The sequence below is a fragment of the Falco rusticolus genome, chromosome 11 (assembly GCF_015220075.1).
Source record: "Falco rusticolus isolate bFalRus1 chromosome 11, bFalRus1.pri, whole genome shotgun sequence".
NCBI lineage: Eukaryota > Metazoa > Chordata > Aves > Falconiformes > Falconidae > Falco > Falco rusticolus.
In genome coordinates, this window is record NC_051197.1 from 3,850,947 (window position 1) to 3,877,467 (window position 26,521).

Here is a 26,521-nt window from a genome sequence, read left to right on the forward strand (position 1 = left end):
TTCCTACTTTCTTTATATTTGCTATCATCGTTCTGATTGCATTATCACTACTTTGGGTTTTCTTTTTTTTTTTCCCAGGGTATTCTGAAATGTATTGGTTTGGAACAGTCCAAGTATACCATGTTTTCATTTTGTTTGAGGTTTGTAATGACACATTTTATTTTGAGTGATTGTATCCATCAAATCTCAAGAAAAAAATGGCTGCTTCCTAGTTCAGAAGAATATGCAAACAGGAGCTTAATTACATCACTTAATATTGACCAAAAGAAAGAATAAGATGAGCTTGCCAGCTCATTTCCAAAGCATGTTTTGTCCTTTAAGAAGGGAGGGTATGACAGAAAGTTAGGCAGTGCAAAGCAATTAGCATCATTCACATTTTATGTTGCGCTAGCATGGTGCTCTAGCAGCAAAATTCAAACATTCTTTGAATGGGTTAATAAAAGAAGAAATACAGTCGGCATGCAAGAAAAAGGTTTCCAAGAACAAGCCAAAATATGTCCCATTCTTCTAAATTTATCACAGCCATGTCACATTATCCTTGAGACTGCCAGGAATGTCAATTTTTTTGCAATTTAAAAAAAATATCTCATTTAGCACCATATGTTTGGTTAATGTGCCTGATATATCCTGCGTATTCTTTAGTCCATCCATTTCTAATACTAATTTTCTTTTTTTTCCCCCTTGCTAAGCCATATGTTACAATGCTGGTCATTCTATCGACGCTCCTTCCAGGAGCTGAGAGCAAGAGCGAGGGAACTCTGGTTTAATCACCCAGAAAAATTTGCATCTGATGCTGTAAGTCTCACTCTTAGGTACAGAGTCTCAACACTTGAATTAGCATTGTAGGTGCCCAGTGCCTATGAAAATCAGGCTATGAGACAGCATGGTGTATATTAACAACTGTGAGGCAGGAACTAAGATAAATGACTAAATATGGAATTAGGTGTTTAATTTCTGGCACCCATTTTTGAGACTCTTGGCTAGTTTTAAAGGCCTTTTGTTTCATACCTAATGAGTTTTAACACATTTAGTGGTCCCCAGTCCGCAGCTTCCCCTCCTGTGTTGCTCAGGGATGCAGGAAATTAAAAAGTTAAAACTGAAGCTACCCTGGGCAGAGCCCAGGGAGTATGCTGCTGCCTTGCATGGCTTTTCTCAGCATTGTCCCCAAGAGCTAATGAATACTGGGGACCACTGCACTGAAGACCAGATTTCAGCACTTCACACAGCCCCAAGGAAGGGGTAGTGCCAAGTCATAAGGACACCTCTGACTCCCGACTCTTCTCTCTCTCCTCTCTGATGCAGGGCAGCAACAAATTACAATATCCCCCAACCCGTCTCAGCTGCGCTGGCCGGTGAATGGGGAATGGAGCCAAGGATCCTCCCCGTTGCCTGCCTCTTTCTATCCATCTGCTCTGAGCAAGGAATAAACAAGAACAGCCAGAACACAACGGCTGGGTAACCCAGGTGGGGTTTAAAAGTGTTTCTTACTATTCTGTGTATAGGACCGTTGTCCAAATCACAGTCACACCTGGCACTTTCAGGAAACAGATTTCGTAATTCAGGTCTGAGTCTCCTCTGAATGTTATTTGGAGTGTAAGAGAAGAAAATCAGACTCAGTCTATTTTTGTGTTATGGCAGCTTTTAACTACAGAATAAATGGAAAAGTTAATTGCTAAATAAAAAAGAAAATAAAGGGATTTGTGGCGTAAAACACAGATGGAAGTCTGAGTGGGTGTGTTACTTTAACTTACTGTACTTGTGTTCATGTGATTCTATAAGTATATGTATGCCAAACATATATGGTCTTAGCCTGCTCCCATTAACATGAATCCATTTTTTTCACTGGACAGAGGGAACCAGATCAAAGACCATGATGGTGCTAAATGGAACAAGATGTGTGCTTTCGTATTTTTTTCCAAAAGGAAATATTAATTTGACATTGGTTTTTCAGTTGAAAAGAATTTTAATTGCAGTACACAATAAGCAGAAAATTCAGACAACAATAATCTTGAAACTGTTAGCAGCATTATATTTCTATCAAGGAATTTGTGCGCCTTTTCAACATTAGAGCTTTCTGAATTTTCATTAATTTGGCATTTCCCTAAACACACAAGTTATTTTGTTCATTCCACATCATGCATCACACCCTTCTGCTCAATGCATAATGCAAGCGTAAATGGGATCCTTGTCCTTGAGAGACTCTGGTTACTGGAGCCATTGCACGGATGTTGAAGTCCCGCAGTAAGACTTTCCAAAACTCTGCACTTCGCAAACCTCCAGCCCAAGTTTAATCAGTGAATGCACAGGAATACTTCATGTTCCTCATCTTCTAAGGGGCACTGGAGCATTTGATGGTTTTAATTCCTCTACCTCCTTATGTTTGCCAGTACTAGAAATGCACCACATAAGAGTCTTCCTTGAGTACAGCTAAAGATCTTCAAATTTTCATGTATGAGGCTGATATTTATTTAAATGGACCAGAAAATGATGCGTGAGAATTGAATAAACAAATCCTTCCCAGAACAAATACATATCTAGGAACCTATTTTCCATATACCTATGCACCTTACTAACAGAAGTACTGAAATTAGGATTAACTTTGATGGAGTGAATGGAGTCACAGCCGTGCAAGAGGAGAACAATTCCCCTTCTCTCCAAATCTATAGCTGTAGCTGTATCTGTATATCTATCCAATTTCACTTGGTTAATTACTAACGTTATTCTGACTGCACCATATCTTAAACAATAACTCCATCTCAAGTTAGTCCCATTGGTAGACCAGCTAATAGTCATCTCCAAAGATGACCTTGGATAATTACCCCAATATTCCCAGTAGCTCTCTGCCACTAGACTCCTGATAGAGATTTCATAACAAAACCTATGAATGAAACAGGGTGTGGATCTTCATTCTCAAGGGATACATGAAAAGGAATCATGGAAGCTCAGATATCTGCAGGTGGACCATGAAATCAACAACATGCAGAACAAATAGATGATGCAGAAAAACAAGTTGGCTGTTGAAGAAAAAATCATATGATATATGGGAAGAATTTTTCAAGGAATTTTCATCCTTTTGTGCAAACTATTCCAGCAGTTTCACTGAAATCAGTATCAACAGGAATGCTGATCAGCCGCCTTTTTCTTTTTTTCCTGGGGAATTCTTAATTTCAAGCTTGAAATTTTGATGGCTATAATACTGTCAGTCATAGCAAGTCTGTTCTACTTAGTGCTGAGCAAACTTTATTTGTCATCAGCTGAGATACGATCACACTAACTGCCATCCATCAGTTTACTGTATTAGTTGCTCCTATATACGCAAAATACAACGCAGATGGAAATTCACTCATCCTAATGAAGTGCTGTTTAGTTTCTACGTTCTGAATGGATACTTGCTCCCCTGGTCACATTCTGAGTTACCATGATCTCTGATTAACTACCTGCCAGTGAGCATCTCGCTTCAGAAGCCTAAATCCAGCTTAATAAACAGTGATTTTACAGAAGAAAAATGAAAGCTCCCCCTCTATCCACTTATCAAACTACTGCATATGCATCACCAACACACACAACCAGTTTCCTCAGAACTCGACATCTGACAGATCATCAGGAAAACAGAGCTAATCTATCTGTACCCATCAACATCGTATCATAGGTGACTGCCAGATACTTAAGAAGCTATCCAAAAGAAATGTCACAACTCTTTTTCAAGACACTACAAAAGAAATGTTCCAAACAAAATAAAGCAAATGCACATACAAGTAAATGAGCCAAAGAACTTAATAAAAAGAGATTGATTAAAATGAGGACCAGAATGTTCAAAAAGGACTGAGAGAGAGAGGTGCCAAAGGCGCATTAAATGGATTCAATGGCTTTAGGTTTTAAATGCTTTTGGACTCCTCAGCAATTTTTAGCCAAAAATGATAATTCAAGTTAGAATCAAAATTCTGATGTCACTTAGGAAAAAGAAGGTTGAAATTTCTCCTTTGTAAATGAGCACCGCTCCATTTACAAAGGAGAAATATCACTTCATGCTGTTGGAAGATCGTGCCTACAGAATTTTAAACCCAAGCGCTACAATATTCACAATTATTTTAAAATCCTACCCCATTAAAATCTGCCTTAAATTGTTTGGTTCAATGTTCCCACAGTGTATTAGCTTATCTGTTTGTATCTATGTTTACAGCATCATCTGGATTATTTTAGAGGTCTTAAATTAGGCTTCATTCCTGCTTTGTCACCAAAGTGGTTCTTTCAGTAACTAATAAACTAGTACTCAACATATTACCAATTTCTTCAAAATATAATTGCATGAGTTTTATATTTAAAACCTTTAATGAGAAGCATAATAAACAGCAAAATAACAGTTCAATTTTCCCGTTGATTTAATGTTAGTTTCGGTATCATTTTGCATTGTATAAACATGTATTGTAATAAAAATTAAAAAAAATTCTAATGACGTTTTTAGACATCTTGTCTGAAATTCATGACTACATTTGTTTAATTTCAAATGTTATTTGAGAGTTTTTCACCATACTTGGCAGATTAGATATAGCAGCAGGGACAAACTGCAGCCATCCATAGGAGTATGTACCTTTATGTGGGTGCTTTGGGGATGGAACATCTATAGCTGTAAGGCAAAAAATGCCATCATAAATTTGGATGGCATTTACAAAGCCCTCTAAAGTCTTTGCATATGATTATAGCTGAGGTATGATATTTTTGCAAGTAAAAGACCCAGAATAGATTTATGTTTCAACTATATCTTCCTGAGATGCATATGGATGCTAAATTGCAAGTGATACTAAAGAGAATTTTAGTAACTGAAGAGGATGGACTCAAATGTTTGGTTTTTTAAAAATTATTTTTTATTTTCTCAAAAATCATTTGCTCATTATTTGCATGTCATCAAAAGATCATTGGCTATCCAGGCTATATATAACAATGATGGCTGCTAAATGCCAAAGGCATGAGATGGAGATGGGCAAATATGCAGATTTTTTCGACCTGTGACCTCAGTTACTGCATAGTAATGTTTTTAAATTACTTTTATGATGACAAGACTAACTTTGGTGTTAATATTGGTTTTGAAGACTTAATCGGTATACACTGCCATTGAACATATGTTTTAATTAATAAAAGAGCTGCGGTCAGGATTGAAAAGGGCTCAGGTAATTTACCACGTACTGTAAAGTCACCTGATTTCTGTGCAATTTGAGGTGAAGAGTTTACACATTATTCCAAAGAAAGAACAAGTTGCAAACTGAATTCATGTGCATCGTACCAAACTGGAATGGATTTATAATTTGACAGGTCAAGAGTGTACTCATGGAACTGTTATGTATTGCTATCCAGTGGTTCTTGGTATTTCTGCCATATGACTCTCTAGGTTTGACAGTCACAGGACTGAACAGTCATCTTATTTCTCTGTAACACAAAAAATAATTTGTAGCTGACCTACAGCTGCTGTGCTCTTTTACTGGAAAGTGTCCATTGCCAGTTGTACACTGGTGAGCGCCCACTGGAACAGCACTGCAGACCTGCTGCCGGCAGCTCCTGGGGAAGTCTTGGCAGCTCCCAGGCAGCAGAGACTTAAACTGCTTTCCAGCAGATCGGCTCTCAGGCAGGTGATATCAGATAGGTGAAATCAGCCTCATTTTTCTCCTTTCCCAATGGCTTTAGGATTCTGGGAGGAACAAAGAATCCCCCCTGGAAAAAAATAAAATGTTCCCATTGCAGAGAAGGCAGAGCACAGCAGTTTGGCTTTGGCATCATTTCCAGAGGAGCCATGTATGACCATGCCGCCTGCAGGTCTGCTTGTGTGATCTTCCCAACACCTCTCCCATCTCCTGAGCAATTTAAAACACATCTGATGGAGAGGCAGAGGGCTCGCAGAGAAAAAGCCCCTGCAAGTTTCATGAAAACAGGCATGGGAAGGGCAGAGGTAACGTGTAAGTGCTCCCTCCAGTGCTATCATTCTGGCAAAGTGGTTGGCACGAGCTCTCTCCTTACTAGACACTGGAGAACCCACACAAGAGGGACACCTCGTACATCCCCCCAACCAACACAAAATGTCTATGCACCGAGAACATGAGCATTGGCATTGTTTGAATAAGCACACCCACCATGTAGTGCTCCACGGTGTTCGGGGTTTCTTAGATATCCTAATTTTATAAAAGAAAGTAAAAGAAGAAAAAAGAAACAAGGTGAGAGAGAACACTATCATATTTTGTAGCAAGCAGGATACTGTGTGAAATCTTGGCCCAGTGAAGTGATAAAGGGGAAGCTTTCAGTTTGCTTAAGGGAAAACTTACGAGCGAATAGTAAAATTACCAAAACACCACATTGCAGAAAATGGGTGCAATTAGGTTCAATTAAGCTGTAAAGAGGAAAATGGCACTTTAGCTTACAAAAATGAAGGGACAGAGGGAGCTAGCAGAAGCAACTTTACAAGATTTGTATGCATGAGAACACTGCTTCACTGGACCAAGAAAGCTACAGTATGGGACAGGATTTTTCTTTTATTAGACACTTTGCTAGATAGCTTTGTCGAACCTCAGAAACTGCTGCTCTGGTATTATGAAATAATCCTACATAACTTGATCTCATGAGTTTAGGAACACAGAAAAATAGCCATGCCAAATCAGATTACAGGGATCCACCTAGTCCAGTATCCTCTCTCTGACAGTGGTAGCTAATGGATGCCTAGAAAAAAGACCAGGGAAAGCATACAGTGATAATTCTCCAAAATACTCTCCCAGCCTCCAATGATTTGTGATTCAAGGACTTCTAGGACAAAGTTGATATCATGGTATTGAAGATACTCAAATCCAAATGCACAGTTTTACACCTCCCCTCCTCCCCTTTTTTGGATTTCTACCCCCATGAGTTTTCTACTAGTCACACAAAAAAGGTTTCACAGTTTGGTGCTGGCAAGTCCAGTGTTCTTGCCTCTAACTCTGAATGAGCTAACAGCTTTCAAGCCCAATGACGTTATGTGTATAAGAGCATCCAACACTTTTTCCTACGTAAAAAAATGACATGTGTGCTGAGGTGCTCTAAGTGTATATACTTTGGGAGATTTTATATTTTTTTTAAAAAAAAGCAAGAATCTGGCTGTAAATTGATATTAACATTTTTCAGTATATGTGTAAAACACATGTTTCAGAAGAATAGAAGAGAGAAACTGTCACTCACTGGGAAGCTTTAGAGCTATCTGGCTCCCTGGGAAACTGCATGCAACTATTCTGGTGTCCAAGGGTTTGACCAGTGAGTTTCCTCTCCCTGCAAAGAATGAATGCAGAAGTAATAGAAAGTCTGAGGGGGAAGATTTTAGCAAATGGCTAAAGATAATCCTATTCTGCCCACTCCAGCAGGTAGGAAGCAGGTGGTGGTGGTGGAAGAAAAAGGGTGGGAAAGGAGAAACGCCCACCTTCCCCTCCCAGCAGCTGGCACAGGGGAAGGGCAGGAGGCTAACCTAGGAGAAAGTCACACACTCACAGCTCAGCCCTCTGAAATCCCTTTGTGATGCTGCATTGATATGCAACGATGCCGACAGGTCATCGCAGTCCCAGCACTGCCACACAATGTCAGGACGTTCTGCTCTGATTATTTGGGGTCTTGCTGTGACTCCCTTTCAGGATGTAGCATGGCTCACCGGCACTTGGTGATTGAAACTTAGCACACTGGGGTGGCGTAGCTTCATTAATGCTGCTACCAGTACACATAAAAATCCCGTATGCCCAGACAGGAACCGGGACTTCTTAAGCACTGTGCTTATTCTATTATCCACTTCTCAGTATAGTTTTTCTGAAGTTTTAATTTTCTAATCGAATTGGTGCCTACATGTCAGTTTTTTACTTCCTTTATAAAAAGAATCAGTAAAAGTAGGGGGTCTAAAAAAAACAGCTTATCCTTACATTTTTGATGGCATATTGACTTTATAAGAGTCTAAAGGCAGGAGTGATATATTAGGGAGTCCCTATAACTTTACTTAAAGCAAAAATTAGAAAGTGATCGAAAAGTTTTATAGCGGAGAGCAGAAATATAATTTTAAGCCTCTTAAAATTGCCTGAACTGTGAAATCAAGTAATGAACACTAGAAAAGGATCTGTCAGCTGGAATCAAAGCTTAGACTAGTCAGCATTTTCTTCCTAAACCTTATTATGGCAAAGATTTTTCATCTCTGCACTCTGTTCATCCCAACAAATAAACCAACTTGACCTCCACCTGTTACTCGGTGAAGTCTGCTGTCATCTTTGACTATTGACTAAACCCTATTCTTTCCCTTCAAAGCCCTCTGCACCACTGAGAAGGTGGGAAGACACAGCTGTGCACTGATTCAAATTGATACCAGTTCATAACCAGACAGCATTTCACAGTACAAATTACAAGCAACAGAGGAGAAAAAAAAAAAAAAAAAGAAAAGAAAAAAAAATGTAGTGCCAATGAATTCTGGAAGGGGGCAACATTTTTCAGCAATTTAACAATGAGATTTTCATAGAAAGAAGTTATTTTTTTGCGTGATGCTATGAACTAGCATTTGAAGCAAGAAACATTTTGCTTATGCCTTAAGAATGAACCTGTGCTAACACCACATCGGAAGAACTAAAGAACATAATGGAAGCTATTTGTGTTTCTTTTATATTTCATAAGTTGAATGTATTAACTGTTTCAAAGAGGTTCAGCTCCAAATGCATGTAGGTTTCTAGACTTAAAAACAAGTCACGGCTATATAATATAACATTGTTAAATAAAAAAAATATGGAACACAGAACAGCAAGATATGTCATGAAGAAAACTGTATAGCTATAGCAGTCATTTCTTCAAATATATCATCATGACAAAACCATATAAGAAGCTTTCTAATACAAAGACATATCAGAAAAAGCCATTTCATATAAAGTTGGACTTCTCTGGGTGATTAATGCTACGTTCAACAAAGGAGACAGTGTCTGTCTAATTACATTAAATACTTATCTTCTAGGGATTGGCAGGGTGTTTCTGCTCAATGTCACTTTTCATGACAATGTAATGATAGATCCGTTTACTTACCAGTGCCATTAGCAAAAATTGTACTGTTTTCTCAACTGCCCTCATATCACAAAAATATTTGATTAACACACTGTAGCTTATCTAATACTCTAAGCAACATATTCTGCATAGTTTTCCCTCTATTAAAAGAACAAGATTACAGCTTGTAAAATTTTTATTGCACTCACACAAAAATAAATGAATAATGTGTGATACAGTTCAAATACCTTACTAGTTCACAAAACAGGTTTATTCGATTTAAAATGGTAACTTGTACTTAAAATATTAAGATTTGGGGGGAAACAAACAAACAAAGTCAGTACTCTGAGGCACTACTTCCCATCCAGTCTTTAGTTATTATTTCCTTTTCATTTCAGCACATCTTTTGAAACTTTTAATACCTTGGGGGGGGAGGGGAGGGGGCAAAGCAGCTTTCATTCCTTTGCTGAAAAATAGATATGGCCATCTCCCAAGTCTTTAAAATTCACCACATTGTGAACCGACTCTTCAGAGTCATGCTACTGTGCCAACATACAAAGAACAATAAACCTCTGAAAGAATGTACACAGCGAAGGCAGTTTATATAGTAACAAGATAATTTCATAAACCTATATTGAAGAGAAAGGCTGTGATGTAACATTCTAGCAGTATATATCAGCTACCTGATATTTACTAACAAGGTTAAGCTACTATCTGTTTGTCTCAGCACTCTTCATAATTCACTTTTTAATGGATGAACAGGAAAAGTCAGCAGTGTATGGCACAGATCATTTTAGAAATAGGACAAGACAGCTTACGGCAGTATCTATTTCAAAACACGCTCCATCTTTCCATACGATCACATCAAAAGTCTATACTTAGCAGCTACGATACTTCAAATCTACTCATAAATCCTTTGAGGGGTAAATTTCTATTTCTAAATAAAACAGCCAATTTGAAAAACAAAGAATCCTGAGGAGGAGGTGTCACCGTCAACTGGTACCACGTATAGTGCATCACTTCTCATCTTCTTGGTATCTTATGCCTGTGCAGGAGAAGGCACATGGGAAGCTTCCTTCAGCGAGGAGTTAGGACTCCAACCCCATTTTGTTACAGCCTCTCACACTGCCACGAAATGGCAGCAAGAATGTACCAGATTTGACTCATATTAGGCGTAACTCGATACAGCAATGCAGAATTAACCAAAACTGTCCTTTAAAATCCCTTGCAAGTGACTCTTGCAGCAAGAGGATGACACCGCAGCCAACTGCCACATACGACTCTCCAAATTAATAATGGATTTAGGATATTCATTCCCTGAGCTGTGAGGGTTCGGGGTGTGTCTGCAATTATCTAGATATAAGTCTGACACACATTATCCTTCTATCAATGTCATTTCTCTTAGTAGCCAACAGATTATCAGCAGCTTTGTGATATTCCAGGTGTCAAAGAAGAATTAAAACCACAACAATTGCACAAACAAAGGGACAAAAGATGGGATACGTGTTTCTGAGCCCTGCATATCAATTTAATATGTGCAGCTGACAATGATGCAAATGTCCTCGGGAGAGAGGCAGCAAGATCGCTGCCCAAACATACACACACCACCGTCAGCAAGATGGCAGGGAACAGAAGCAGTAGGATTCCCAGCCCAGGACACATGCCTCAGCAGGCAAAGCAACCCAATGAAACAATCCTCTGGTTGGGGAGAATTTTGGAAGCACCTGATATGGAAAAGGGCCCTAAACAAGCCAGATGGTACTTTTAGCTGGCAGCAGAAAGTAGGAGACAGCCAAAAACATTACAGCATTTCCCCAAGAGGCCAGCAAATCGATTTTTAACCATTTTTTTTTAAAGTGACGCGATGAATATAAAAATAATGTTTCTATGCATTTTTAAGTCACTAATTTTATGAATAATACACTTAAGAAGGCAACAACTGGAAGAGATGAGAAAGCAATGGATTTTGACTTTCCCAGGGTGGTTGTATATTTGACATCGGGTTTCTATTCAGTCACTGACACTGTTTACTCTGAATTAAGTGCCAGGTTTTGTTCAGGGTTTTTCACATAACATTATAAAGAGAAAAATCCTGCAAAAGTAGAGAAATGATACTGTAAAATCACAATAGCACAACAGTTCACTGGACATGGCTGAAATGTTGTTTGTAAGACTGCTTTGCCCTCTTAAAACCTGTCCCCCCAAATTATTGGGTTTCTAGATGGTAATGTATTAATAAAGGGCAAACAATTTATTTAATACTTACAAGTTCCCATTTGGCTAGGGATTTGCATAAGAAATACAGCTGATTTGAAGATCTTTTAATTTTTAAAATCTCCAAATGGCCAGAATTTGCAATTCCGCCTGTATGACAGGACTATTTTCAGGAATCAATTTGATGTCAGATGTTGAACCTTTACTTTGACTGTCAGAAGCAGCTCCTTGCACAGCACATTTAGATTAGGCGTGGCCGAGTGCTTTTCACTCAAGGAATGGAAAAGCGATGTAGGTTGCAAGGACTGAAAGGGCAGAGTGAGGCAGAGGAGTCATGGAGCAAGCGGGAATGACCATTACCCTTTGCTTCAAAGATGCACCTCACACCTAGGACTGGCCAAGTTCAGAGGAAGAGTCAGGATGATGCTTTACTTTCATGTGCCATTACTTCGGTTAACAGTAAAGGCAAGCCCTAAGACAGGGTTAAATCTGGACTACATCCAAAGTGCTTTCTCCTGTTCGGAGCAAGGTAGTGCATTAGCTTACTGCATCACAGATAATACTCCTGGAGACAAATGTGGGCTGCTGTAATAAAACGGGATGTTACACTAAGTACAAAGAAAGATAATCTATACATTTGTATTTTCCAAAACTCATTGATTATAAATCCTTACTTTACAAAAAAAAAAAAAAAGTATTTCCTTTATATAGGTGGAATATAGGTGGAACTTAAGACTTTGCCTCCAGCCCTTGCTGATATTAAATGGTCCCATTCTTTTCAAGAGTACTGCTCTTGGACACGAAGACTGCAGGTACCTTCTCACTTTGCTGGCTTTTGGGGGTTCAAAGATCTGCACACAAATCCTAGCAAGGCAAATGAAGACTGCATAAACCAATAAAAGAGCCTATAATTTTTCAGCTAATTTTAGCAGCAGGATCTCTTATGTTACACTTTTTGGTGTATATCACACTAAAAATACCAGCAACCATTGACATAAGACAATAGCAGAAAGGAGGATCTCACTAGGACTGCAGGCTGTGCAAGAGTGGTGTGGGAAAGCAGAGGTGGAGAATGCTATGGATTACCTGCTCTCCCCTGAGCAAGACAGCAGTGAAATCAGAACTGTAGCCAGTATACACACTAGATGAAGATACTGCATAAATTTTAAGTTTTTGTGGAGCTGGAAAATGAAAGAATATTAAAAAGTACTTAATAGTAGCCCCTTACATAGGCTGTAGTGTCCTTACTACAGTCACTCCAGCGGGGCTCAGCCGTACAGGGTAGCACTGCATTCATGTCATGAGCTCTGGAGTTACGGGTCAAGGTTACAGACTACCCACTCTGGGTGAACAACACAGCTGCTATCCCAGCACATATACATTCCTGGAGGTATAGGATGGCTCTGCAGCCACTCAGCCAAATTGTTACCTGAGCTAACAGGCTGCTAGACAGATTTCTCTGCTTTCCTATGCTCACTGACTGCTGTGGTCAAAGTGTTGGGGCAGCACTTAACTTGAAAGAAAGTAAAGAAAGTAACCAGGGAATGATTTATTCACTGCTTCAGGCAGTAAAAAAACCACTAAGGAGCATCAAGCAAAATGATCAGGCAACAGACAGAAGAAGTGGTTCTTCCTTACACAGCACCCAGTAAAACTGGAAGTCACTGCCACAGGATGTTGTGGAGGCCAAAATAAAGAACGGGTTAAAAACATCCGAGCACATCTCCAAAAGAAAAGTCCACTGAAGGTTGTCAAACACAGAGATGTGAACAGAGCCTCTGGCTCATGAAATCAAGCTCCTTGCTGCCAAAATCTGTGAGGCTGTACTCTGAAAAGCATCACTGGATGCATGTCCTGCTGTCGTATGCTTTCCTTAAGTGTCCGCTACCAGCTCTTGTCAGAGACAGCATACTGGATTAGGTGAGTGTTCAGTCTCACTGAGAAAAGCCATTTTTTCTTCTCTGTGGGCAGATCCACAGTTTTTGTAGGCTGGAATGTGCTGTAACTGGCAGATGAGAAACAGGAAAATTGCAGTAGGTATCCAGCTCTAATGAAATTAAGATCTCAGATTGCTCCTCACTGTGCAGAACCGGAGGAACATCTAGAGTCAGCGTGGCAGAGACAGTGTGAGAAAGGAAACAGAAAAAAGAGATGTAATATAGTCTGCTTCCTGTTCCCAGTCCTGTACCATCTTCTCTCTGTCCCCTAACACCTCTCATTGCATATTTTAAGTTTGGGTGAAAATGTTTCCATTAAAATAAAGCCCGTTTTCTCCTCTAAAGCAAAGATCAAAATATGTGCATGGAGTACAGTAGCCGCACTGTGTGCTACGCAGTAGAGTGATGGTTGTACTGGGAATGTTAATAAACAGTGCCGAGAGCAGAACTTCTGCATAAAAAAGGGTGTATGTTACATCTCTCCCCCTCTCCCCTGTCTCATGCAATATTTACACAGCTGTGCTTTGTAAAATGTGTAGGGGAGTTTTTTATTATTATTTTTTGGTAATTTATTTACCTAAGATAGCCCAGCATCTGTTTTGTGGTGAGCTTCTTTCACAAAGTTTCACAGTTGCCTTGACTGATGCAAAAGGAGGTCATGGTCCTTACTCGGTGATCTTAAAACCATTTGTTTCAACCACTTAGCCATTCTATTTGGCTAATTTGTGTTCTGTTCTGTGTTTTTGGTTTGTTCTCTACTTGGAAATGTGCATCCCTTGGGGAACTGATCTGGCTAGGTGAGTATTCTAGTTATCTGTTTTATAAAATGCAGAAGTGCACAGGAATTTGCAATAATATGCATCATTTACTGGCTCTCAATATGTACTGTATATTGGCTCTGAAGACTACTAATATTTTCCAGCTGCCTCCAAAAGAAAAAGTTCAATGCAGTCTTTGCAGTGGGTGCTTTCCCATGACTGCCTACACAGGTGATGAAGACTTTTCCTGTGTCCTGAAGAATTAATAAGCCTGAACGTTTCTGTACCAGCAGCATACCGCAGGAGATAAAATATTGCTTCTGCTTCCCAAACACATTAGAAAAAGCAAGTCTGCTGATCTCAACTGCTAAGACAGCACATGAAAGGAATGTAGTCCATTTCCTAACCAAGATCTAATCTATAGAAGAGTTTATAGATCCAAGTCAACATCCTGAATTGGCCTCAGAAGCAAACAAGAAAACTAGTTCAACTTTTGGAAGACAGGTACAATACTTTCAATGTGTTTAATTCCATTTTGCAATTAAATAGTCCCAAGCCGCACTATCAGATGATCTTCAAGCATAACTGCATCAGAGGAGACCCGTCTGGAGCTCACAAAGATTCAGGTTTGACAGACTCCAAATCAGTAAGAAATGCACAGCCATACTGAAACAGAGGTGCTTCTGTCTTTCGGAGCTCACCTCTGGAAAGACGTAGAAAGTGTCTGCTTTTATCCCAATACCAAGGAAGCTTACAGTTTTCACTTTGTGTCAAAAGTGAAGCACTAACTGTATCACTGTCTCTGCTTTGTGTGTGGATGTTGAACAGAATGGGTGGCAGAACACAGCTCACCCAGCAATGATGTCTGAGGAATGTTTGGTCCAAGGACTACCAATACAGCACTCCCATCACAGGCATCCCATTGTCATCAGGAAGCATTGTTCCAATCTTTGTCAAGGAATAGTTTTCCATGCGCTAAATCTTTCCTATCAGTCTGAAAAATTATTCAGATGATGCTAACTGTCTGTGGAGACAGAAGTAGCTCAAGTGATCTTGTGGTTGTCACAGCACACAAAGATCTGCTTTTAACTTGGGTCATTAAAATCAGTGAAAATAGTATGTGTGGATAATGCTAGCACCAGGCCAGTCGAAAACACAGCTTTAATTTGATAGCTGAAGGGAAACACTTTCTGCATTTTTTAACTCAGAACTCCTACAGATCCATACTCATTTTTAAATGATGCATTTCCTGACATCTGGAATCAGATGCAAGAAGCAGAGCCACAACATTGACTTGACTGACTTCTCCAGGACTGTACTGAAGGGATGTTTTCCTCTGGGGATTACAGCAAAGCAGAGGCATGTGCTCTAACACTTGCATGGGATTATTAATTTTATTAAAAATGGAAAGTACAGTTTAGGTTGAATCTCAGGGCCAAGTTTGTTGTGTTGTCCGGTATCTGGGAAAAAAGGAGCCTTTGAGGGATGTGAAAACATCTAGGACTTTTCAATCTGAACTGACTTTTCCATCAGTAGTTCTTTCCCCACCTCTAACTTCCTTCCACGACTTTGAGGCAGAAATGCCAGCAGCGTGGCATGTTGTAACAGGTCTCATGAATTGCCAAAGAAAAGCTGAGCTATTGATCCAGCGGTAATTTGCTGTCAAAATGACTATGTCTGTTATAGCAAATGAGTAGTGTTAATCATTTGACTGGATGAATGCTACTGCAAAAGACTGACAATGCTCAAAGCACCACTATTGACCTGCTGCATTTTTCCTGGCTCACATTAAGTTCTTGATTTTTGCTGGCCTTGACCAATTAGAGTTTAAGTTATCCATTAAGGTGCAGTTCCAGAAAAATTTCTCTGTAAAATAAACAACTTATATTGGTGAGTAACTCATCAACTACGCTGCAGTCTGATTCTGGTTGCCTGGCAGAGAAACACACACATTTTGTGCAGTATCTGATAAAAGATCTATAATGTGCTAACACAAACCTATCATGTAGCACCTGTGACTAACAGATTGTGATATCAAAGTCTTGATGCCTAAGTGCTCCTGTAAATGCATTAAACTTTTAGCGGCAGGAACTGTAGACTGCCAGTGACAAGGAGCTGATATGGTATTTCAGTACAAGTTGCTAAGTGTTATTGCTCTTACAAGAAAAGAAAAATCTTATGTTCTTGAAAACCACTGGGCAGCTTGTGTTTTGATGGGATACTGTAATGCAGAGAGCAGGGATAAGGGAACACATGCAGTCTACGAAAGCAAAAAGACATTAAGAAAATATCTGTATTGTACAGTAGCTGGAGTTCCTTGGAGTATGCTCCCATCGTACGTTTGATTTCGGGCACCTACTCGTTCACTTGAAACCAACTTTTTCAGCGGCAGCATGCACTTGGGGCCATGTTTTAATTCCATGTACCAGTAACAGAAGCATGAAAGGTTGCACAGGCCCGAGCACACTCTGCTTCTTGGCTGTGGCAGAACAAGGATCTTGGAAGACGCTGTAAGAGTGGGGAGAAATGCAGGGAGCTGTGTATAAAGCCTTGGAGATAAGATGAAGCACAGGTCTGAACGACAACAGGGAAACGGGGTGAACAGGAGCAAGAGTCCTAGTCACTGTATACAGTCTAACAAAGCTCAGAAGTTCTGCAGAGAAAATGAACACTGGAAGTTTGCATGAACCTGGGAGGCAACAGGTTCTGTCTCGCCATGCTGTTCATGGCATCTCTTCAGCCTAACAGCACAAATTAGCCTGATGAAATTCTCTCTGCTGTAAACCAATATGTTCTGGCCACCAGAGAAACATGATCTGTTTCTGACCTCCCATTGGAAGAGCCAAACTATGCCGTGGGCTGGAGCTTTGTCTGGTTGTGAAATGTTCCCACCGTCTTAAGATATTAAGTTCAATGGAGGAAAAAATGGCACTGGTGCCTGCTGATAGATGTGTCAAGGTATGTGATGAAGCTGCCGCACAAGGCAGGTACAATCTTAACAGCTATGTGAGTGTGCTGTCTGACTTTTCTGTACACACTGCAAATCAGAGGGCAAGACAATGTCACATCTGGGAAATACTGAGTAAATATAATTGGCAGGGATCCTGGATGTAGACCTTTTCTGGTCTAAGGAAAAGAGACATTTCCTTGGTTTTGCCTTTCTTAAATAGGTCTATGAGTATCCAAACAGTGTAGCTTAAGGAAATTAATAAAGATCATGAAATTCCTGTGTCTAGTTACAATCCAGTGAAAACTGCCCACTACAGCAAGTTGCTGAAATGTAATGCCAGAGAATTACTTGATACTGAATATTCCAGGTCTGAAGTTGAATGTTTTCCCAGTAAAAAAGGGGGTTATTTCTCTATTCCTTATTTTGTATAATACATGGTTCTCATGTTTTTCATCATATTTTCTGCAGTCAGTCCCTTGAATCATTGGCAGTAATGTAGCACAATCATTGGAAGCTCCTCTAAGCTCTGAGTTAGTGTGTGGCATCAAGTCTTTTGATGAGCCCATAGAGCTTTTGCCTGAGGACGGATCAGATGCACTCTGCATCACTGATGCTGGGACACACTATACATATTTTATCTTCTAGGTAGTGCCAGGCAACAACTGTGTTTAGGGCATTAAGAATACATAAAGAACACAATCTAGGACCTCCCTTATACCACTTTCTCTTGCATTTCCAAGATATAATTCCAAACAGACTTTGAAAACAAACTGTTGCGGTCATCTATGCCTGAATGAGTCTTTCTTAGTAAATATGGAGAACAAGTTTTCTTGCATGCTGAGAATCTGATGAGAAGAAAGCCCGTGCCAGTTTTAAGAAAAGGGTTATTGAAACAAGAATTTGGACTGGTTGCCTGTATGTGGTTGTTCCTTAACCAGCAATGGGGAGAGACATGGTACCATTAAGTTAGAGGTCACTGTCACTGTCACTGCAAGGGAAATACTCCAAAATAAGATCTCAGCTCCTCAGCTGCATAGAAATTGCTCAGAAACTATTTTCAGACAGTCCCATAGCTGGTGGCATGAGAATGAGCAGCACTACCCTGAGTGGTGTAGTGAGCAATCATGAGACTGACTTTAATAGCATCTTTACTACCGAAGACGTGTCCAGCAGTCTAACAGTGAGCTCTCTAGCTTACTGCAGGTTCATATAATATTATCAACTTCATAAGCCCCTGGAACTGTAAATATGTCTTTCAGTCATGCAGTGCAAGTGGTATTACTAATTCCTTAAGGTTTCTGCACTGGAAGTCTCATTTGGTTCCCAGGGTTTTCAAGGTGAAGACACACAAAAGCCCAGCACAGCATGACCAGCAGCAGAACAGCTGGGGCAGAACTGGGGCGAGGGACAGTGGACGACCATGGCATGAAAAGCCCTGTCCATCTTTCAGGGGAAGAAGGACCACAGAGCTCCACCCCTTTTGCAGACGAGTACAGTGCTGTAAGTTGGTCAAGACCACAACTGAAGCAGAGCTAACTGCCCCTTCAGATATCTTATGAAGCACAAGGAGTAACTTTCCTGGGATTAATGTCCTCTAGGGACCAAACTCACTTGTGGAAATACAAGTACCAGGAAGATCTAGGTAAAGAAACTAATAGGATACCCTGAATTTGCACCTTAAACATTTCTTCCATGCCACGCTGTAGGTTTACAATGGAAGTAGAATTGGCAAATACCCTCCGTATGCTACACTGCAAAATGACTGACAAGGCACAATGTGAACATTACTCCTGGACTGACTCATTAAAAAATGCGTAAGTGGAATACTGATATACAATAACTCAATCTTCTCTTATTATGGAATTAAAAGAACTTATACCTGTAATTATGGCTTACCCTTATTACAAGCAGAGCTGCTACAGGACCGAACACAGGCCAGCGTTGCACATGAGTTCAAAGCCAGTGTGATGTTGCCTTATTTTCTTGCTAACATCATCTTTATCCTCTCTTGCCCTTCTTCTCAGTTAACAAGAGTTATGTACTGAAAGTGCTGAGATAAAGTAATGGTAAGGAGGATACCGCAAAAGGTATTTGAAAAGCAGACGTAATTTACTACATGTCTGCTTTGTTTTACTTCCTGAGCCTTCCTGTTGTGAAAGGAAATTCATCTTTTCTGGCAGACTCCAGCCTTTTTAGGCCCAAGAGCTCCCCAGGAGCTTTCGAGTGCAGGTAAATGGATGTGAGACTCAAGGAGTACAGTACAAGGAACATGGAATTAATGTTGGCTTTTGCTTTGGCTGTCACATCTGACGTATAAGGAGAGTGCTACATCCTTGCTTGCAAGAAGTATCTAGATGTAAAAAACACAAGGCTGAGTCCTCTGCTCATTACTATGAGTCTGAAACGCCATGAATGGAAAGGTCATGTTGCTGGTGGGTATAGGATATATGGATCTAGACCCAGCCAAGGGTATATATAGGAAGCAGGTAGGGCCTACACCTAGCAAAGCCTCCACATGAGACAGGTGTCAGGGCGCTCTTAGATGCCGCAGGGACCCATGATGTAAAAGCGCAGAGGAAGGACTGTGGATGGACAATAGGTGCAGCCGGTGTTCTGCACGCAGCGGAGACCCCGAGAGTCAGCAAGGGGAAGCATCCACTGCCTAATCTAAATAGCACACAGAGTGGTTTTGTCCTCTTCTGTTCTCCTGCCAGTTTGCACATATGTTCTGAGTACACAGCCTGCCCTCCAAAGACCACTTACAGGGGCAATCACAGGGAAGCAAAGCAGGAAGAAAGTATCCAAAAAGGGAATTTGTTCAAGAGAAAAAAATGGAGACAGATGTAGAGACTAGTCACGGCTGGCGGTAAATAACCCTCTGCCTGGAGTGCTCTCTTTCTCTAAGAGGAGTTCACATATTCCATTTCATATTTCCTTTCTAGGAAGTCAAATCTTTGTTTTCTTGGCTTTTGTTCTTTTTTTTTTTTCTTTTCCCAATATATTTTTTTCTCTTTCTGTATGGTCTAAAATTGTTTTCTTATTTTCCCTTTGTCTTCTGCGTTGTGCTCTCTTTCAAGTGCAACATTTCTCCTGTCTCCCACTCATGCAAACCTGATTTCCCTGCACTGTCCCAAGCAACAACTTTCGCTACAACCCTCTCATAGTCTCTATGCTATGAGCACTTCCGTCTCTACACGTGTATAAGCATACAGGTGCTTCACACCTGCTCCTGTGTTGATTCCCCACTTTTTCTCATGTGCACACCTCAGAATTAAGCAAATGCAACACACAGAGACAGAATATTCATCCTCTCACTCCCATAAACCTGTCAAGACATATAGGCCAAGAAGCTATCTCTGCATAAATCTAAATCTCCTGCAAGGAAGCAGTCTACTCAAAGGCAATAAAGCCAAAGGATATATTATTATCTTTGGTGTGGATCCTACTGGGCTGGGAGGTTGGCTGCTGGCTCCTCTCTGAACTTTCCTTCCCAGCCAGAACATCTATCCCACAGACAAGTCTCAGCTTCCTTTTCTTGGTCTTATTTCCTCCTCCCATTGTTTGGACGGTAACCCAAAGGACAGGGTTTAATTATGGAGTTTGGAAACCTGGCTTACGCTACTCTGCCAGCACAGGATAAAACTTCAGCCTGCCTTCCGAACCAGCATCATTCTGCACTGTTCATACCTGCATTATCCCACGCAGCATAAAATGAACGACATGGAAGAAATGCCAAGTCAAACAAAAAGACGGTTTTAGTCTTTAAACTTCTACTTGTGAATTTCACTGAGAAAAAACCGAAACACTGAAGCTCAGAGATTACTGTATGTTAGAACTGCCATCATTTTGACTGTAGATTAAATAAAAGGCAAGGCCTACTCCTGGAAAGGAGAGACATTGGGAAGGATGGATCTGAAACAGGTCCAGACTTCAAAACTGCCCTCTCAGAGAGGAATGCTGCAGCAAGCCACTGAGTAATACGGGACATTAACATAATTTGTACAGCTTTCAGATGACCAATACATTTTCTAGGCAGATGCCTCATTGAAGACTCATAAACCATTTTACACTTCGGGAGATAAAGCACCCATAACAAACACAAAGGGCCAGACATCAATATCAGACCCACATGTGATTTCCGAGGTAAGGCAGGGCATTGTGCACAGACCACAGCAGGATGTGTCCCTCCGGGGGAGCACCTGGTGCCAGTGACATGCCACTGTTGCCCTGGAACGGAAGGACACCTCAGTACTGTTTTGTCCTTCACCATTGATAAGCTGTGGCCCTTTAGGTAATCTCTCTGCCAGACGTGCTCTTGTGGTGACCCTGTTTTACAGAGAAGCTGAGGCAATGAATTCAGAGGACAGGCTGCTGGAAAGCCATGGCAGAAGTATTGGGGTGGGGCTGCGTGGTTATAGCATAAAGTTCGTTTGAAAGCGCATCCCACGCAGGCAGGATAAAGCTCTTTCTTGATAGCCGTGACAGTGATAGATAGCTTTGTGAATCTGAGCTATATCTAGTTGGTACCTGGCTTGAGTCCCTGATGTTGCAAGGTGATTTTCTGTCATTTTACAGGCAAGACTAAGCAGAACCTGGGATTTTTTCTGTACTGAGTGAGGAAGGTCATGAGGAAGGAAGAACCTTCTCTTCTCTGACTTTTTCTTGCCTTTCTGAGCACCTCAGGAATTTTGACATGGGCAGTTATGCTTCTTCATAATGGGCACCCAGTAGTGCCAAGAGTGGTGGAGGTGCTTTGGAGGTGTAAGGCTTTAGGTACTTCTCTTGTCCAGCTCAGCAGCTGAGTGCCACCACCTAGTCAGGACTTGGATGAGCCAGAGGTAATGACCACATGTGGGGAAAACCACCAGAAGTGACAGCAAAATTAATAGCCAACCTCTGGCTGTTGCACAAATGCAGAACATTTGTCATCAACAGAGAATACCCCAAACTTTGGGAGGAGTCAGCCCCCAGTCTGACAATGATGTAGAAGCAGCGACCCAGTCAGCTTTTAGCCATCTGTGTCTGCAGAGGAGGTTGTGATCTCTCCCTTTCAATGGGCGCTGAGCTTTTGTTCGTGTTTTTGCTGCTCCATAAGCAGACTAGTTCAGTACAAGGTGAAGCTCTGCCTTACATCATCTGGAACCTGGAGCTGATGGAGGAAACAGCCTCTAGTGTCTACTGAGCAGGACACCTCACTGAAAACACCAGAGCCCTGGGGACAGCGGCAGCAAGGCAGTGACAGGGAGCCTGGCACTTGTCTGCCTGCAGGTCCACCCTCTCCTCCTGCCAAAGTGCCACATCTGCAGTCAATAAGGGCCCACAAGCTGGCTCCTCCTCATTAGAGGAGAGAGGGCAGCTGGCAGGGGATCCTCCAAGGGCTCCCAGGCACAGGAATCAGTTCCCTCCCAGTCTGGAATAGCCCAAATTTGGTGACTTTCTGGGCATGCTGTAAAGGACAGCTGTTTGACAGGGTCTCCAGAGAAAGCTGTGGGTATGTTTCCTACATGATGAGGGATATAGGTGGCTGGCCAAGTGCCCACAGAACTGATTTTAATGCCATTCAGGTTGAATTTAGTTTTCTGTGCTCTATAGTCCATTATACACAGTGCCCTGGATAAGCATATGTTGTTTCAAAACAAACCAAAACCATACTGTTTTAAATCCAAACAAACAAGAAAGAAAGAAAAAAATACATATTGCAAAAGGTGCTCAGGGTTGTTTAGAGGGACTTCTCAAACACTGGGAAGCTGAAGATGAAAGCACGACTTGCCTTTGTCTAACAAATAAGACCTGTTATTTTTACTGGCAATACTTGCTTATTTAGCTGTAAGCAAAACTGAGGCACTAACTTCACCTATGCATGTAGCACTCACCCAGAAAAATATTTCCAATAGTATTAAGCACGCAGATGATCTCAGGATAAGTGATCAATGGACAGTTAATTATGTACCATAACATAACCCAAAAGATGATCAACAAGAAAGATCACACACAAAAATTAACTCAGAAGAGGCAGAGCAGCTGCTACATTATGAAGCGTAATGCCCAGTAATTCTATTTTGATATGAAGCCTCCAATCACACTTCATAGTATTACAGATTAATAAAACAACTCCTGTAAGTCTCTTAAAAGTCATTACTAAGTGAGCTCAAGTGTTGTATAATGCTTGAAAAGTACTTCTACCTTATATAAGTTTAGGGTTATTTACTTAAACAGTATAACTGTAGAGCACAGCCCAGACAGGTACTGCTTTTTGATAAGTGATTATCACTGCTATCCCAGAACTGAATCTGGACATTTTGACAGAAAAGACCTCCTATCTTTTGCTGCATTATTTAAATACTTCAGATATTTGGCCAAAATACAGAAGTGACACACTACAGAAACATTCACAGCTGCAGGAGCGATAAAACCACTACAATACTTTCATTAGACTGATCTTTCCTCAGAAGAAATGACAAGATGTTTAGAATTGATCACATTTCTATACAGCATTCAGTGTATTAAGATAACAAAAAAGAACAACTGGAGAGCATGTTCTTGGGCTCCTGAAAGCCGTGGCTTACCTGGCTCCACTTCATGCCATCCACTTGACTGGCTGCCACTTCCTGGAGAGCGCCCTTGGCTTGTATAAAACGGCTCCTCACCAGGACTGTCCATCTCATCCTCCACAGACTTGAGACGTTTTGTAGAGCTGAGAAAGGAAACCCACATAATAAACACTGTATGTATGGAAAGGAACAAAGGTACTTCTGTTTGGGACGTATCTTGCCAGCCCTGCTGGAGACTAACTTGGTTATGGAAACTATAACAGATTTAGGGCCCCGAGAAGGGGAAGGTCTGAGTCCTGCACAGCCATCCTGCTCGCCCAACCCCCCAGCACCACTTTTGTTTCTGATCTGCTTTGTTGCCAATGGCTAAACGTCAGTGAGATACACCAGAGGCCAGACTGAACCCCTGAACACACATGAGTTTAACTAGAAGATAGTTTAACATTTAGGCTTTTACAGACCAAAAAGTAGGACATTTCCCAAAGCACACAGAAGTCAATAAAAAGGCAAGAATTTAATTTGCATTGGGTGATTTTTGCAACTTGAATGAATATGGTAATGACATACAAGACTTATTTTAACTGTCAGTTTTTTCCACAGATTATTCTGAAAGACAAATTGTTTATCAGTTCAAACATATTTTCCATCTTTTAACAGTAGCCGTTAAACTGACCCAGATATCAGCCTCATAAGCAGAAGCATAGACAAGTGAATGATGGAAGAATCCATTCTTGGTTCAAATGTTCACGTTACCCTACAAGTATAAGCATTTTACTCTGCAACTGTATGCCACCAAGCACAAAAAGCCCCCAACAGTTCTCTCTCACCAGTGTCTGTACTAAAGGATTCCCTTGTTACCTATCACACCTCCCTCATCAAAGGCTCAGGAGACAGAAGAGCCCTTTCAGTGGTCTCTGGTGGCCACTGACTCAGACTCCAGTAGTTCTGCAGGGAGAGGATCCCAAAGCCAAAGACGCTCAGCTTGGCTCTATTTTCTATAATGAGTTGCACAGACTGCGTGGGGACGTTACTGAGAATTCCTCTAAGTACTTTTCCAAGGCTGGGTCAGCTCACTTTTTTCACCAAATCTGTGTTCTATTAAGACTTAAGGCATTCAAGAACAGGCTCCTCTATGTACAGGGAACATATTTAACAGACATAAAATATTCCACTGCAATTTCTATTGGTTTAAAACTTGCAGCCTCTCCACAGCTCCCCACCCAAAGGTCTGCACAGGTAGGAGCTGGCAGGTATGCAAAATCATTTTGTGAGAAACAGGAAGAATAAGTCTTGTGGTATGCGTGGAATGCAGGTTTGGCCATTCCTTACTTTAGAGAATTGTTATGTGTCAATAGGGGAAATTGTGTGCATACAATATAATTGCCACATGATAATTCTGCTGAGTCTGTGTATTTAAGGAATATTTTTTTTTTCTGACTGGGAACAGCCTAATGAGAGGAAAACAAACATATTACCAAGTTATTAACTACCCATGCTGTTTATAATTAGCTCCTTATCAGTGGTAGCTATTTGCAGAAGAATAGAAGAGCAACAACTGAGCTCTTAAGTAACGTTAATAACCTCACTTTTTTGCTTCTGGAGTCACAAGTAAAATCTACCTGAGAATGGTGGTAATGATAAGCACTGTAGGGTACGCAGTTTATACGCAAAAGAGAAAGAGCACAAAGTTTTTAATTGATATGCAATGGGAATTGTAGTCACTGAGCTCCATAATGTGCACACTAAGTGCAAGATGTAGAATGTTCTTCCAATCAATGCAAACTGTAAGAAGTTATTGCTAAGAGCCTCTCTTTAAACATTTTTTTAAAAATAAAAACAACAGCTATATTCCAACTATAGAGACTTTTTACATGGGTACTTGCTTACTGCAAAGCTGGTGGCACTGCAGACTGAGATAAAAATGTAAAAGAACCCTGTGCTGAAGTTAGACTTTCTTGTCATGTCTTTGAAATAAGTGATCTATTTTGGCTGTGGGGGGAAAAAAATCAATCTGGTTCCTTAATAGTGTTCAAGACTACTAGAGTGACTGGGCTTGTTTATAAATCTAATCTCATGGATGGTTAAAGTGAAAGGGAAAAAATAAAAAATATCCTTGTTTCGTATCTGGCATCTAAGCCAAAATCAAAATCAGACTGGGTAGTCATCTGCATTAACAATTCAGTTTTCCAAAGGCTGAGTCACAAATTTCTAAATGCTATATAAAAATGAGAATGCATTATAGGCTAAGGTCCTAAAACAATGTTAGTCTTACAGATAACACTTTCTAAGATAAAGAACGCATGTAAGTCTATCTTAAGACTTTCCTGCTAGGACAAAGTGGCAGATCTCAATATGCTCCAAATTCTCTTCTGCCACAAGTGAAACTCCAACAATTCCAGTGAAACTTCTCCTGATACGCCAAGATACAAGCCAGAAGTTATGCAAGTCAATGCAGCAGTTTTAATTTGAATCTTGTACGTATAAAAAGAAATTTAACAGCAATCCAATTGAACAATCAGCTCTGTGAATCTGAAAAAGCTCCATATCTTGAGGTCTCCAAACAGCTTGTCAAAGAATTTAATGGTTACTTTCCCAGATGAGTAAAGGTGCTGGCCTGGGTTTCCAAGTAACCTGGTAGATGGCAGCGATTAAATTACCTGGTAGAGGATGTGCTAGGTAAAGACCTCCTCATTGCTCCTGGGCTCATGCTGTAGTATGAAGAACTTTCCAAATCTGAGAGGGAGAAATTAGGGCCTGTTCCTGCAGCTATTGGTGCTGGGGAAACAAAAGAGATTGCAGTCAGTAAGTCATGTGAATAAGCATGAATTGCACTTCAAAATCATTTTCTTCTTCCTCATGAGTGTGTTTAGTTTCACAATGAGAACAGGTGGGACACGGAAAATAGGAAATGCTAATCGTAACTGGCATTGCAATCAAGAAGATGCAAAATTTAGCAAGAATATAATGTTCCATAACATAGACTCTTTCTTACATTCCTCTGAAGGTATTCTTTTTTTTAAAAAAAATTAAACAATTACGGCAAGATTTTCTTTCAGCACTGTTTTTCTATTAATACCATTCTAACATTTAATGAAACTTGTTGCT

General features: G+C 40.6%; 1 protein-coding gene across 16 annotated transcripts in view; it reads right to left on the reverse strand.

Moving 5' to 3' along the window:
- The window catches only part of NFIA (nuclear factor I A), a 359,789-nt gene that overhangs the window by 55,720 nt on the left and 277,548 nt on the right, over positions 1 to 26,521 (reverse strand). For 6 of the 16 annotated variants that reach the window (XM_037404270.1, XM_037404274.1, XM_037404268.1 and 3 more), the window contains 4 exons: positions 26,074 to 26,191; positions 23,432 to 23,559; positions 7,192 to 7,278; positions 6,120 to 6,158 (listed from right to left, as the gene is read on the reverse strand). In XM_037404270.1, coding sequence (XP_037260167.1) covers positions 6,120 to 6,158; positions 7,192 to 7,278; positions 23,432 to 23,559; positions 26,074 to 26,191 — 372 coding nt within the window. Of the gene's footprint in view, positions 1 to 5,446; positions 5,704 to 6,119; positions 6,159 to 7,191; positions 7,279 to 23,431; positions 23,560 to 26,073; positions 26,192 to 26,521 lie in introns of those variants that run through there. The other 10 variants (XM_037404279.1, XM_037404278.1, XM_037404275.1 and 7 more) reach the window with 4 other exon arrangements.